The 15,793-nt window shown below is 35.6% G+C and overlaps 1 protein-coding gene across 1 annotated transcript; it reads left to right on the top strand.

The window, feature by feature from the left end:
• Positions 1-1,252: 1,252 nt before the first annotated feature.
• On the top strand, positions 1,253-11,316 carry LOC112053316 (homeobox protein bagpipe-like). The gene is made up of 3 exons (XM_024092708.2): positions 1,253-1,647; positions 7,772-8,021; positions 9,258-11,316. The coding sequence occupies exons 1-3, from the start codon at positions 1,308-1,310 to the stop codon at positions 9,904-9,906; spliced, it is 1,239 nt and encodes a 412-aa protein (XP_023948476.1). The 5' UTR covers positions 1,253-1,307; the 3' UTR covers positions 9,907-11,316.
• Positions 11,317-15,793: the final 4,477 nt, after the last annotated feature.

Raw genomic sequence — 15,793 nt, 5'->3', positions numbered from 1 at the left:
TTCAATCAAACAAACAAACAAACTTTTCAGATTTATAATATTAGTATAGAAGTATAGATACGGCCCCCCAGAGTGCAGGGGTCGCTTACGTGTAAAAGCAAAAAATAGTAAAATGTACCTAATTCACAATCTCACTTAATTCCAATGTTACAGTGACTTAACGTCTTAACTTATCTTGTCTCTTCAAAGATTAGGTACCTACTCGTAACTACGCATTATTGGTTTAAAAACAATCAGTTCGTAATATTTTAAAAAATAATAGGTAAGGAAAGAATTAGAAACCTTGTTATATTTCGATTTTGGACATTACTACCTATCTTATTTCTCGCTCTCTTCTCTCTCTCTCTTCTCGCTACTCCGTTCGCGTATATACCAAATTTCATCCAAATCGGTTCAGTGGTTTAGCCGTGAATATATTTGTAACAGGTAGACACAGAGACAGACAGACTTACTTTCATATTTATAATATTTCTAGTGTGGTAGTAGACGAGGTCTTAGACTTCCATGAGTTCACCGTGCGGGTAAAAATCATGTTTATTAATTACATCAGAAAATATACTTACTTCTCATCAAAAACATCGAAACGGTCCCCCTGAACAGTGCGTAGGTAGGTACTTGCAGACTGATTCGATTTTTATTATGAGAAGTAGGTAGGTATATATTTAACATTAGTATACGTTGTCTAATAATAATAATTAATGATTAAGGAAAATAAAGGTCTTAATTGTAGACTTTCAGAAAATTATTTTTGGATAATATTTAACCAACTACCTATAAGCACAGAATACAATATATTGCAGCTATGAGTATCTAAATTACGCTTTAATTCTTATTTTCATAAAATAAACATTTTACATGATTCTAATGATCAACATTGAAAAAAATCACGTAAAGTCTAAAAATAGATGTTTTTAAATGATACCTGCATTATTGTACGCAACATGAAAAATCATAGAAATTTAGTTTCTCTTAAAAATCAGTTGCAACGGCCAATACAAAATAGCAGCACAATTCGCTTAACATCGAAGCGATCAAATTGAATTCACGTAAACATCTTCAAGAAAAACTCAACGATCCCCACTACTTACGCTACTTTGCGAGCTTTTTAAAAAACGTCCGCCCTAAAACATCGCGATCCCTGTTACTCCTGTTTAAACCAAGCGGAAAGTGGACTCATGCTGTCTCTATCGGAGGCTTACGGCCCAAGCAGGCGGGCAATCTATCACTCAAACTTTATTCGTTTGAGGAACGCTTTGTGGTGAAGTCAGCGTTCGCGTTTGTCAAAAATTAATGCGTTCGATTTGAAAATGGAATCTAAAGTTAAAAGTTTTATGGACATAAAAACAATGCAGGACTGTGAAAAGACCAATTTAAGTTTGTCGACACCATTTTCAATAAATGACATTCTGACCAAAGAGAATGAGTCGAAGTGCGAATTTGAAAATCGAATGTTTTCGGGCGCGTTCGGCGGGAAGATTAACTTTTTAAATAAACAAGGAGGATTCAGCAAAGAGGATAGTTATGCGAACAAGGAGGTTCTGGAAAAGAGTATGAAGTATTACGACGATTGCAGTTATCGTGATTATGCCGACGATGGTGCTTTGGACATGTCGAGGAAAAACAGTTTTCCAGTCACGGAATTGTCAGGTGAGCGATTTTTATATTTATTTAATCTACGTGTCACTAAAATTCCTACGTCACTTTCATCTCGCAATATATTTCTGTCTTATTTGTTTTTCTCATGTTGTGGTGTACCACGGAATAAAGATGATCCAGAATGTGTCATTACAAGCAGCGCGTAGAATCCGGTGAAAAAAAAGTTCCTGTAGGAATACGGGGATAATATATAGCCTCAGACCAACTATTGTATAGGACCTGCCTCGCTAGATGTTACTTTTCTGTCAAAGTATATGATCAACGATCTAATAAGATTATAAAAGCTGTCTCTATAGAATCGATGTTAAATAGTCGTAATCGTGTTCGTCGGTTAAAGAGCTCCGTAAAAATACATTTTTGAGTAATGAATGGTGTAAAAAACGGACAAAAACTTCTAGTTTAGTATAAGATATATACCAAATTTAAGCTCGTTTTCTTCAGAAAATGACAGACAATTTTGTTTGCGACTGTGAGTGCGATACAGGTCCTTCTATAATTGGTCTGAGTATATAGCCTATAGCCTTCTTCGATAAATGAGCAATCTAACACTAAAAGAATTTTTCAAATCGGACCAGTAGTTCCTGAGATTAGCGCGATCAATTAAACAAACAAACAAACTCTTCAGCTTTATAATATTAGTAGATGTATGTATTTAATATTCTTTATTACCTCATATCTTCGAAACCGCTGAACGAATTTTCGTAATTTAAAATATTTTCAAATTGCTTTAAATACTTCTGGTTACAACTTGTTTTTATTTCTTTTCAGTTTTTATATTTTATGCAGTCGGGTTTTTTTATTTTTTTTACTATGCGATTAAATGAAATTAAGACAATTAGCCACCTTGTGTGTTTCGACGCGATAATGACATATCTATCTAATTTATCACACTTCACACTAATACCTACTATAAAGGCGAAAGTTTGTGTGTGTAAGTATGTTTGTTCCTCTTTTACGCTGCGGCTACTGAAGCGATTTGGCTGAAATTTAGAATTAAAATAGATTTTACTCTGGATTAACATATAGGCTACTTTTCATCCCTGAAAAATCTATGGTTCCCGCGGGATTTGTGAAAAACTGAATTCCACGCGGACGAAGTCGCGTGCGTAGACCCCAAGTACCTATAAAATCTTTGGGGTCAGCCCTATTAAATATTTCATGGTTTTTGTCAATTTAACTTCTTCGGAAGTAGGCCCTTGCTACGGGGGGCATGTTAGTTTGTCAGTCCCGGTTTATAGCTTTTATGTTATCTGATTAGCAGACAACATTCAACGACGATGGATGGACGAGGATTATAAGTTTTGGCTGGTGGGAGGCTTTGGCCGTGGCTAGTTACCACCCTACTGACAAAGACAAGCGTTTTGGCGCTCTGGTACGATGTCGTGTAGAAACCGAAAGGAACACTCCTTTCGGTTTCATTTTATTTCATTTCATTTCTCGGATTTCATCCTATTCCTAACAAGTTATCCAGCTTCCATCTTAAATTGCATCATAACTTACCATCAGGTGAGATTGTAGTCAATTGCTAAGTTGTAGAGAATTAAAAAAAAAAGAAAAAAACGAAAATTAATTTCCCTGTAGGTAGTCTACAATTTGACCAACTTCATAAATTGTACTTAATACGTTATAATAATTAATTTATTTGCTTTAATCATGGGTTATTGTTATGGTTAATATTTAAACATACATTTAATAATTAAACATACATTTCGATCCAAACATGTTTGCCGTTAAAGGCGTGCAAAATATTTATAATATGTTGTGTTAATAGAGCAATAAGATTATCTATACTAATATTATAAAGCTGAAGAGTTTGTTTGTTTGTTTATTTATTTGTTTGTTTGTTTGTTTGATTGAACGCGCTAATCTCAGGTACTACTGGTCCGATTTGAAAAATTCTTTCAGTGTTAGATAACCCATTAATCGAGGAAGGCTATAGGCTATATATTATCCCGGTATTCCTACGGGAGCGGGAACCACGCGGGTGAAACCGCGCGGCGTCAGCTAGTTATATATGTATATAAATTCTAAAATAAGATTATTATACTATCTTATGCTACAAAAGAGAAACAGAATAAAATAAAAAAAAACCAAAAAAAAAAATGTCATGTCATAATTTTTAAAATGTCAATGATTACAATTATTAGTCAACTTTTTAGTTAAAAATAGTCTTTACAATTAATAGATATTTGCATCTATTAATTTATTAAAAATATAATTTCTGAATTCAATAAATTTCTTATCTTTGACCTTTTCGGGTAAATGATTAAAAATTTTTACATAAGATAAGACATTGTTTTTATAAACACTCATTTTTTGTAACGGCACTTCTAATGGCGTTGTTGAATTTAACTCTACCATCGGTTCGGAAAGTATACTCTACCAAGAAGACCTAGTGGTCTAAGATTTATTTAATATATAGGTACCCTCATCTATTATTTATTGGTGTTACATAATACACATTAAACACCCTATTTTTCATACAAAATCCAAGATACCGTGACCTATAACTAACCCCTATGTCATTGACATCCACAATACTTGTACGAAGCGATTTGCTTCTTCGTTTCTTATTCGCATGGCTAGGGTATGGAACTCTCTCCCGAAGTCAGTATTTCCTAATTCCTAACCTGGGCATCTTTAAAAAGAGAGTGAATAGGCATCTTCTAGGCAAGCGCGTTCCACCTTAGACCACATCTGCGATTACATTGAGATCGTGGTCAAGAAGCGTGAGCTTATTTAATATATAAAAAAAAAAACTAGATCAAAGGAAACCTACTCGTAATACAGTTAAATTAAACATAAAAAAGCTTTCATTTGACATATTAGACGACTAAATAACTAATCTATACTAATATTATAAAGCTGAAGAGTTTGTTTGTTTGATTGAACGCGCTAATCTCGGGAACTACTGGTCCAATTTGAAAAATTCTTTCTGTGTTAGATAGCCCATTTATCGAGGAAGGCTATAGGCTATATATTATCCCTGTATTTCTACGGGAACGGGAACCACGCGGGTAATACTGCGCGGCGTCAGCTACTTAGGGTATATAAATAACATAAGTCAATTGTTTATATCTGGCACCCCACAGTTGTAGTGTGAAAGCAGGCAACCTATACTTTTTTAATTCTTTTAGGTACATTCTATTAACCTATACTAGGTAAAGCCTTTCTTGATGAATACTGTTTACCAACAAATAAATTAGACATGAAGGTAGAAAACGCATGTCATTTCATAACTCATTTATTTTAAATTAGGTATGGTTTGTTTATAAAGTTTTATATAAAATATATGGCCCATACCTAATTGTTCTAAGCTTATTAATTATTTTCATTAATTTAAGAACAAGTTAATTATAATTATTATTAGTTGTGAAATGACTAGTGATTTATACTGTCATTTCTAATTTGTTTGTTGGTAAACAGTACTCATCAAGAAAGGCTGTAGTATAGTGTGCGATTTTTTAAATTAACCAATGAGGGAAGGATATTAAATAAATTAAAAAAAATGTAATACGATCCGGCTGCAATTTATCTAGGCAACAGTATTGCACCGTTGCCTAGATAAATATATGTATATATGTATATATAATATATGTACCTATATTTTGTATCATTTATTTCTTACCCTAATTAAATAACTGAGGAGGGTATAAATTTCTTATGACGGATCTCGTACTTTAACAAGAAACTATATTAGTTTATACCTATTATTTATGCAAAGACCAAAACAGAAGGCATACAAATTTCTTCTTCATAACTGACTCTTACGACAGTTCCGAAGTAGATCCAACAAGAGCTGGCAAGAAAGATGTATTAGTTATTCCAAGGTCAAAAAAAGAATGCATTCCAAATTCAAATCACCGCAATTAGGCCACAATGGCGGTAATGCCGCGTTCACACTGGTGTCACCCCGCGCCATCGCACTTAATCACTTATTATGCCGCCTACCCCCTCATTATTATAAGTGATGACGCTTAAAAGCACTACCGAAGGCATTCAATCAAGTAATTGCTGGCTCGCCACGTGTCTATGAAATTACCTTGAGGGGTTAGTGTCTAAATTCTCTATTCAAATTTAAAATAGTGTTGGCTAATGGTAACACTGATTCAGTGTAATTAAATTGAATGTTCATTTTGATTAAAGACACCTACTATAACATTAAATTATACCCTAGTAATTTGTAATACTTTTCTCTTTTGGATTTTTATGAAGTAAAGTGTAAATCCAAATATCAGGTTTATTTTGATTTACAATAAGTAAATCTAGTTTTTAAAATGGCTATTCATGTAAAAATGATATTGTTAGACAATTGGTTTTTATGTGGTTTTTATTGACTTCTTAAATCAAAGCTAAAACTTGTTTTTTTTTTTAATTCTTATATATGTAGGTAATCTTTTAATTTTTTTTTTAATTTAGGTAAAATTTATTTTTAATTTGATTTTTTTCAATCTAAAATCTCCGGTATTACTTCAAAGATTTTCATGCGGTTTTGGAAACCTTATAGCTTACAGCTATATTAGACGCAGACTGGTACAGCAAATATAAGTCATCCACGATATCTGATGAAAAAAATGTATATTAAATAAAAGTGGATAGAATAAAGGGCATGCACTAGTTTCTAATAACAACAGGCATTATATGAAAACCATATAAAAGCGTTTCCAAGAAATTACTGAAATTGAGTAACACGAAACTTATAACAAAAGCTTGTGGCATCGCACGCAAAAATACTGTTAAATAAAATACAAGTTTCATATTCAAAGACGATGCCTAATGGGTGGCGACAATTTGCGTAATGGCGCCATTGTGAAGGCGGCTTTATACATCGATGGCGTGATACGATCATATTAATTGATGCCCGTCAATGTGAACTCGGCCTAATGAGTTTTGAATTTGGAATAGATTTTTCACCTTATGAATTTGATTTTTTTTTACATTTAAATTAAGAATAGTTTTTATTTTCAAATATCTTTTTTCCGACTTTTGAATTTGGAATATTATAGAATTAGAATTAGGCGCTCTGAGGTATTGAGTAAGCACAATTCGAGGAGTGATCCCCGCCACATTAAGGACTTGTTGAGGAACCATTTATTTTATAAGCCTGTTTTAGACTTCATTAGTAACACAATAGAAAAATTGTAAAATACAGTAGTAAATTTATATTTAGACGACGACTAAGGACTTTTATCCAAGGCCGTAAAATAAATAAAAAAAAGCAAAAGCGAGGAACGCATTCTTTTTACAGTTTTGAACTCGGAAAAGCATGCAGTTTACGATTCTGCATGATGCCAGGAGATCCATTGGTCCATTCTTTTGTTATACTCTTTGGTGTCGAGGATATGTACGAACAAATGTTTTGTAAATAAATAATTTTATAAAAAAATACAAGAAAGTAAAATACAAGCACTTAAAAAAAACTGTATCTATTTAACGAATGAAAAGCGTATTAACTTTTATATCAAACTAGCGGTCACCCGCATATTTGACGTGCATATAGGTAGATAACTATAAGTTTAATAAGCCCTATATGTATAAATATATGTTTAATATACTGTTAATAGGGATGATGACTAGGTTTGAATATATTGATTTTTATGATACATTCGGGTAAAGGTCAATGTTAACTAATTTATACACAAAAAACAAAGATTATCTGGATATTTGCAAAATAAATAAGATTATAAAATTTCAAAATCTATTAATTTTTTTTTATCGTAATTAGATGAAAATTCATACAGTTTTAGCTTCCTTACATTAAATGTGACATTTTTCAATAAATACACTATAAACATAAACGCACAAATAACAAAGATATTAGTAATTTTGTTTGAATGCCCATACAAACCTAACGATCAGCGAGCCAACGACGTCACTAAATCGTGCCATTTTGTATGGGGCGTTTTTAAGGGAAACGCAGCAGCGCCGCAAATCTGACCCTTTAAATCCCTGTAGCTCCGAAAGTAATGATCGCAGATACCCTGTTCCTTTTACAAAATTGCTTTACTATTAGTATACTCTTAATTTATACACAATTTAAAAAACTGTCATCATCCCTATTACTTATTATACTAAACTTAGTTTTAATTTAGTAAGCCTTGTATCGTTGTTACAGATGACTACGACTCCCGTTCCTCAACCACCGGCTCCCCAGTCAGAAGGAGTTCCCCCCACTCAGACCAGCCGTACAAGCCGTTCATCAGCTACGACAAATGCCCCACGCCTCCCCTCACAGACCAGACCAGACTGATGACGTCATACCCCCCGATAGAGTACGCGCAGAGCAATGGCAGGAAGAAACGGTCTAGAGCAGCTTTCTCTCACGCGCAAGTCTACGAATTGGAACGGCGATTTAGTCAACAGAGGTAAGTTTTTGTGATAAGTGTGCCCCGCGGTTTTCCTCGCGTAAATACGTATAGCCCATGTATAGATTTCTTCAATTAAAAGGCTAAATTCTTGTCATCAATTAATTCTTCCAGTAATGGACTGGAAGAATTTTTCAATTCGTCAATACAGGACCTCAGAATAATTAGGTACATAAGGACGTGCCTCGCGTGATAGCCCAGTGGATATGACCTCTGCCTCCGATTCCGGAGGGCGTAGGATCGATTCCGGTCCGGGGCACCCACCTCCGACTTTTCAGTTATGTGCATTTTAAGAAATTAAATATCACGTGTCCCAAACGGTGAAGGAAATACATCACGAGGAAACCTGAATACCTGAGAATTTTCTTAATTCTCTACGTGCAAGTCTGCCAATCAGCATTGGGCCAGCGTGGTAGACAATTGGCCTAACTTCTCTCAATCTGAGAAGAGACTTGTGCTCAGCAGTGAGCCGAATATGGGTTGATAATGATACTGCCTCGCTAGACGTTACCCCTCTGTCATATAAGATCAACGCGATATAAAGTCTTTAGTAGGGACTTCCAAACGTCACGATCCTGAGCCGCCGGCATCCAGCGAATCCCTGCGCCTCGCTTGCTATCGTCAGACCGCAGTGGCGTGCACCTCATAGATGCATTAACGCAATGCATACCCTGAGGATTCGTTACGTAGGTACCTGTTTTGGAGGAGGAATCTTCCATTTTGTGCAATTTGTACCTACAGTGCATACCCTAGTTAAGAGCCTTGTGCACGCCACTGTCAGACCGTCAGTCAGATGTCGATAAAAACCCGAAATCTAGGAAATAGCGGGTTTTTTTAAATTATTATAATTGTAACCTTTGAAGAAATAAGTGTTATGTAAGATGATAAGGTACCAAATACCACAAAAAACATATGTACCTACCAATACACCATAATATAGGGTCAAAAATACACATTATTATTATTCTAAACATTAACAAAAAAAAAGTTTCGTGACGCATTTTTTTTTTAACTCTTAGTGTTAATTTACATGTGCGGCAGCTGCTACCAACGCCAACAACTGCAGTCAACTGCCATTGGCTGTCGCCGAGACGTCGCTGACTGCAGTCGGCGATCGCCGTCAACTGCCGCCGAGAACGCCGACTGCAGTTGACTGCGGTCGTCGGTAGCAGTTGCCACTCGTGTAAATAGACCTTTAAACTTTTTACTTATTAAAAAAGAATATTTTGTTAACAGGTACTTATCAGGACCCGAAAGAGCCGACTTAGCAGCTAGCCTAAAGCTAACAGAGACCCAAGTGAAGATATGGTTCCAGAACAGACGGTACAAGACGAAACGGAAACAACTGCAAATGCAAGAGAGCGGCTTGCTAGCTGCCGCTGCCGCCGTCAACCACGCGAGAAAAGTCGCAGTCAAAGTACTAGTCAATAACAATGGACAACCCAACTTGGCAGATCTAAAACCTTACCAATCACCCATGTTAGGGAAACCTGTTAACCCAGCGTTATTTGCCCCACCAAACCTTCTAGAAGGTTCCCCAATTTTGAAACACTTTGCAGGTGTTTATGGTGTGGATTTTGGAAAAAATCCTGAATACAAAGCGTTATTGCAAGAGTCGTATAATCAGGCTGTTTTGCAGTCTTTGTATGGTCCCCATTTAGGGGTGAATTATCCCAATCTACCCCTACCCTATATGTACTATCCCGGTCATCCAGCGTTAGGAATACCTTTATCTTGTGAAGTTGATAACAGGATGCAGGATAATGATAGTTCGAAAGATTTTGAAGTCAAAAATGAGAAAATGGTTGACAAAAGCAAAAAACTGGTTGACTTAAATGAAAATAGTAGTGAAAGTATGGCGAGCAATATTGAAGTAGAGAATTAGTTTATTTATGATAATTTTGTTAAAGTAGTGAAATTTAGAGACATTTTATTAAAAAAAAGTATTGTAAAAATAAATTAGGGCAGTTCCACATTTGCACGGAATAATTAAAAAAGTGTAATTTAATTTATTCTAATTAGGTATACTGTCTGTTGACTTTGCAATTAAATAATATCATGTACAGAAAACCAAATATTTTACAGCTTATACCAAAGACTCCAAAGATAATTTTAGTTAGTTATAAATTTTCCAACTGAAACCAAAGTTAGGTTAAGTGTTAATACCTTATTTAAATTTTAGTTAACTATATAGTTAAATAAAAAGAAGAAGAAACAAAGATGTCTATATATTTGTAATTTGCTTTTACTTAACTGGGCGAGTACGAAAAACTACGCTTTAGCCTATTTTAATGAACACTGAATCTGTCAATTTTTGTCAGTGTATGACCCTGAATATGAATAGAAAAATGATCTGTAAGTAACTGAAACTCGAAATTTAATTAAAGCTACAAAAGGTCAATTTGTGTTTATAAAAGAAATTAAAAGTCATATGCAGGTAAAACATGTTTATCATCTAAGAATAGCTCTACACATAAATCTGTATGTTCTGTGATCTGGTGAAGTAATAGTCTTTTCGTTTTCACCAACATTTCCTAAATTAACTGACAATTTCGTTTTCACCAACCTTTAGGAAACACCTAACCGCTTATGAGACTCCTTAAGATTAGGAGCTATCGGAAAAATATCGATAAAAGTTCGATTTTGTGCAATCACTAAAACATACGTCATTCCTTGTAGGGAACCACTTAGCTTGGTGAAAACTTGAGATATGAGTCACATTCAGGGATTACCTACGCTAAGTGAGCCCTACATAGGGCATGATTTAATTATGGTAAGTAAGAACAGGCATGAAACTCTAGAGAACTTACAATATATCATAGATTTCCTATACTTTTCCTACCTACTGTATCTCCTGTTAAATATGAACATCGTCCATAAATAAAACGCTTACACGATTTTGATTTTGATTATTATGATTTTGATATTGATTTTGATTATTGGTTGATTTGATTATCATGATAAAGTGTGGATCGACCTTTCAATTATTTGATTATAGACAAATGTTTACTATAAATTTTGTACTTCAACTTTCTAAACTCCAAACTGACAGTTTCAGAAAATTTGAGTTTCAAAAAAAATGAAATTTTCAAAAAAGTTATAATTTTACAATATGTAAAACATTTATACACCTGTCAAATGTGTGTACAGCAATGTTCAATTGAAATGTTAATTAATATTTACATTGTAAATAATGTTTTGTTGTTTAATTAATTGTTAATGTAGTTTACAGCACTTTTGTAAATAAAGCAATATGTGGGTAGTTTACGACAGTTTAATAAAGGTGCAATACCGTTGATAATGCCTTGTTTTATTTTCCTACCTTTTAAATAGATACAAATATTCGCCAACCCACATTTAAGCAACGTGATGGGCATAATAGTAGCGGAGCCGAAGAGAGGATTTTTGCAGTTACTCGAGCGCGGCAGATGAACATAAGGGAATAAACCTTGCATTTTGTCCAGTATCTCCACCTAGTATATCACCAAGGCAACCAAAAAAAAAAATAACTTCAGAAATACTCAACCAGTATGTCTGATTAAGATAAGGTGAGTTGATAGCTAAAAGGTGAGCATTTCGAAAATCTGACGATTTGAGCCTAACGTAATGGAATGGGAGGGGGTACCAAAATTGGAAAATGAAAACCCTTATATTTCTGTTATTCAGTTACGAGCGCGGTTAATATTTTACTTACGTCATCAACCCATATTCGGCTCACTGCTGAGCTCGAGTCTCCTCTCAGAATGAGAGGGGTTAGGCCAATAGTCCACCACGCTGGCCCAATGCGGATTGGCAGACTTCACACACGCAGAGAATTAAGATAATTCTCTGGTATGCAGGTTTCCTCACGATGTTTTCCTTCACCGATTGAGACACGTGATATTTAATTTCTTAAAAATGCACACAACTGAAAAGTTGGAGGTGCATGCCCCGACCGGATTCGAACCCACACCCTCCGGAATCAGAGGCAGAGGTCATATCCACTGGGCTATCACGGCTCATATTTACTTATTTTGAATGAAATAATCTCCTGAATAATCGCTCATGTGTTCTAATGATTTCCGTAAACCAAAGTACCTAATAAAAACTGTCTTTAAAGTCTGTAGATTTTTTCCCCACCACTGAAAGTGAAAAAGTATATAACCATTTATTCTTTCTATCATCTAATCGATTCCAATAACGCTGTAGTAACTGCAAATTTAGCATCCCGGGCTCTCCTACTAAAAGCTCCATGTCCCCCTAAGAAGCCCCAGTCCTGTAATGGTACTGTTAAAATGGTGCCATTATCACCATCACCATCATCATCATCATTATCAACCCATATTCGGCTCACTGCTGAGCACGAGTCTCCTTCAGAATGAGAGGGGTTTAGCCACCACGTTGGCCCAAAATCGATTGGCCTTGGTGTCATCGAGAGCTTATTACAAGTTAGATACGAATAGTTCTACTAATATCTTACGTGATATTAGTTCCACTCAGTGGCGGATTTTTATTAAAATGTGCCTAATGTGTTCTATTAAAACCTCGGAAAATATCACAAAATCTATTGATTTTAATAGTAGGTAGGTAGAGAGGGCGGCTGGTAATTTAGGGCCAAGGGCGGCCAAGACTACAAATTCGGCACTGGTTACACTGAAACTAAATCTCTTGATTACATTAACATTATCACCGCCCGCATTCGAACAGCGATGTGGGAGTGACATTTGCTATCGATAGGTCACGTGATCAAGATCTGTCAATCCCATACATTTTTCTAGTTTTCGAAGCGTTTTCGATCGTAGAAAGAGAATCGACGTGCCACATTGGCTACAGGGGTTGTATTGGGGCCTGTAGTAGTTAAAATAGTCTAATAAACATTCTTTAGGTTGTATAGTGACTCACTTCTGTAAACGAAGTTAGTACTGAATGGGGCAATCATAAACAGAAAATTGTCAGCTTTATAGTCGAAGAGTCAAAGAGCAATTTTCGAGTTGACGCGAGCAAAGTGCGGGGGCACCTCGCGCCGACGGTCTTGGGAAATTCTTCAACCGGAAGTCGAAGCTTGGAATTTTCATAATGTCGCCCGTACGGGTGTATTCATATGATAATCTGTTATACGACGGTAATGTGGAAATGGAGTTTATTTTTTTCTTTTTTTAGGGTTCCTAACGTACGTAGTACAAAAACGGAACCCTTATAAACTAATGATTTTAAACTTATTTCGTGGTTGTTCATTATGAATATTATTTAAACGGGTACATACCACGATAAAAAGACGAGATTTTTAATGTTTGCCTAAACAGCCAAAAACGCGAGGTTGTTGAAAAAAGAAAAAGAACAAGAAAGAAGGTAGATCGATTCTGCCCCTAACAGCTGATTTCACTTCACATCTCGCAACTTCAGTCCCGTCGTGACCACGATCCATGCAACTGGGGCGAAATATCGACATTAAAAATCTTGTCTTTTTATCGTGGTATGTACCCGTTTAAATAATATTCATACGGAACCCTTATAAACCCCCTCGCGCACATTTTAAGGTCTGTCTGTTTTCTCCTAATGCACTGGACCAATCCAATTGAAATTTGGTACACATATCAATTCTTATGACCCATATACAGAGATGTATTGTGAATAGATAAAATTTTAATATGGGGGACACTTATGGGGTAAGTTGAAAAAAAAAACTTTTACTAAGATCATCGTGTGTTACATCAAATGAAAGGTCTTGATAAGAGGATTTCAAAAATATTTTTTTTGTAATTTTTATTCATTACAAGTTAGCCCTTGACTACAATCTCACCTGATGGTGAGTGATAATGTAATCTAATGATGGACGCGGGTTAAGTTGATAGGAGTTGGATGCAAAATCCACACTCTACACGACATCGTACTGGAACGTTAAATCGCTTGGCGGTACATCTTTGTCGGTAGGGCGGTAACTAGCCACGGCCGAAGTCACTCACTAGCTACTTTTGTTGGTATAGTGCCAGATTTTTCATTTGCATGCTAATATAGTAAATTTATTAGTTAGAAATATCACGTATCCTAAACGGTGAAGGAAAAACATCGTGAGGAAATCTGCATACCTGAGAATGTTCTTAATTATCTGCGTATGTGAAGTCTGTCAATCCGCATTTAGCCAGCGCGGTGGATATGTACGCATTGAATTAATGGATCACTGACTTGGCACCTCCTTCAAAGTGATCAATAGGTTGAAAATATTATAATGTTATTTTTCGCTTTTTAGTTTCTTGGGTAATGTTTTGAAGTTGGTTGTTTCTATAAAAAAAATATGATAATATTAAATTATATAGGATTAATATTAAATGCACCTCCAACTTTTCAGTTGTGTGCATTTTAAGAAATTAAATATCACGTGTCTCAAAAGGTGAAGGAAAAACATCGTGAGGAAACCTGCATTCCAGAGAATTTTCTTAATTCTCTGCGTGTGTGAAGTATGCCAATCCGCATTGGGCCAGCGTGGTGGACTATTGGCCCTCTCATTATGAGAGGAGACTAGAGCTCAGCAGTGAACCGAATATGGGTTGATAATGATGAAATGATATAGGTAGGTAAATTTAGAATATGATCATGTTTGTGACATAAGGATAAATGCATTTTCTTTCTGTAGATATATAATAAATAAAAAGAAGCTCTCTCCACATATACGAGCCGTTCTCAGCGCAGTCTAAGGCGGTGATTTTCCAACATTCTTCATTTCCCCGCCCAAGCGCCCAATTACCGACCAGGAGACTCCCTCAACTGCACACTTGCATCATTCAGTTGATAAGTTTTCTTCTAAAGAGACACTTCTATTGATAGGTTCTTAACGACTTAAATAAAGCAAATCAAAGCAATTCGATGTTCTTTATTGCTAGCAAATGTTGATAGACATAATACAGGGTGTCCCGTAAATATTACGATATACTTAATCACTCCCGTGACGTCATCGTTAGTACAAAAATCCAAATGGTCGGATAAAAAAACATATTAGCCATGTCATATTATGTGCAATATTCCCCTTTCCCTTCCAAAGGGAAAGACTATGTTAGTAGTTAACTACGGAGATATTGAGGCTATACCTATTCATGGTTGAGGGTTTATTTTATACATATAAACAACGGTGTCTAGATAAATACAAGTCCGTGGTCCTTCAATAAGTTGAGTCCCATCGTGTTGAGAAGGAATTAGTCGGTAATTGTAATTATCTCGGCCCGCGGTAAACAGTTCACTGTCCATTACCGGGCTCTTCCTCCGCCGCCCTAAGGCTGCCCTTTTCCGCGAACCGATTATCGATAAATTACAAATATTCAACAGAACTATTTTGCGAAAGCATTTATGCTACATAGGATTATGTTTCATGTAAATAGTAAAGCAATGAAAAATCAGTTTGATCGATAAACATATAGACAGCAATAATTTTTATAGGCTGCGTTTGTTAGGGTCTTGTAATTTTTGTGATCGTGCGTTTAAGGTTCAATTTTGGCGACTAGCTAATGCGTGTGATTGTGAGTCTAAAACGTATCAATTGACGTGGATAATGTATTTACTTGTAGTGTGATTTTTTATCTTATACGACGATTAGCTGACACCGCGCGGTTTTACCCGCGTCGTACTAGCTGACACCGCGCGGTTTTACCCGCGTGATTCCCGTTCCCCTAAAAATACGGGGATAATTTATAGCATATAGCCTTCCTCGATAAATGGGCTATCTAACACTGAAATCATTTTTTAAACTGGACCAATATTTCCTGAGATTAACGCGTTCAACCAAGCAAACAAACTCTTCAGCT

This window comes from Bicyclus anynana, chromosome 24, assembly GCF_947172395.1.
Source record: "Bicyclus anynana chromosome 24, ilBicAnyn1.1, whole genome shotgun sequence".
Taxonomy (NCBI): domain Eukaryota; kingdom Metazoa; phylum Arthropoda; class Insecta; order Lepidoptera; family Nymphalidae; genus Bicyclus; species Bicyclus anynana.
The sequence above is the reverse complement of the archived record's forward strand: the minus strand, read 5'-3'. Positions and strand labels throughout refer to the sequence as shown.

Bases quoted from the DNA above. Each gene is read 5' to 3' on its own strand.
- LOC112053316 (XM_024092708.2), top strand. From the start codon at position 1,308: ATGGAATCTAAAGTTAAAAGTTTTATGGACATAAAAACAATGCAGGAC. The intron at 1,648-7,771 runs GTGAGCGATTTT...TCGTTGTTACAG, and splicing joins TCCAGTCACGGAATTGTCAG to ATGACTACGACTCCCGTTCC. The intron at 8,022-9,257 runs GTAAGTTTTTGT...TTTTGTTAACAG, and splicing joins CGGCGATTTAGTCAACAGAG to GTACTTATCAGGACCCGAAA.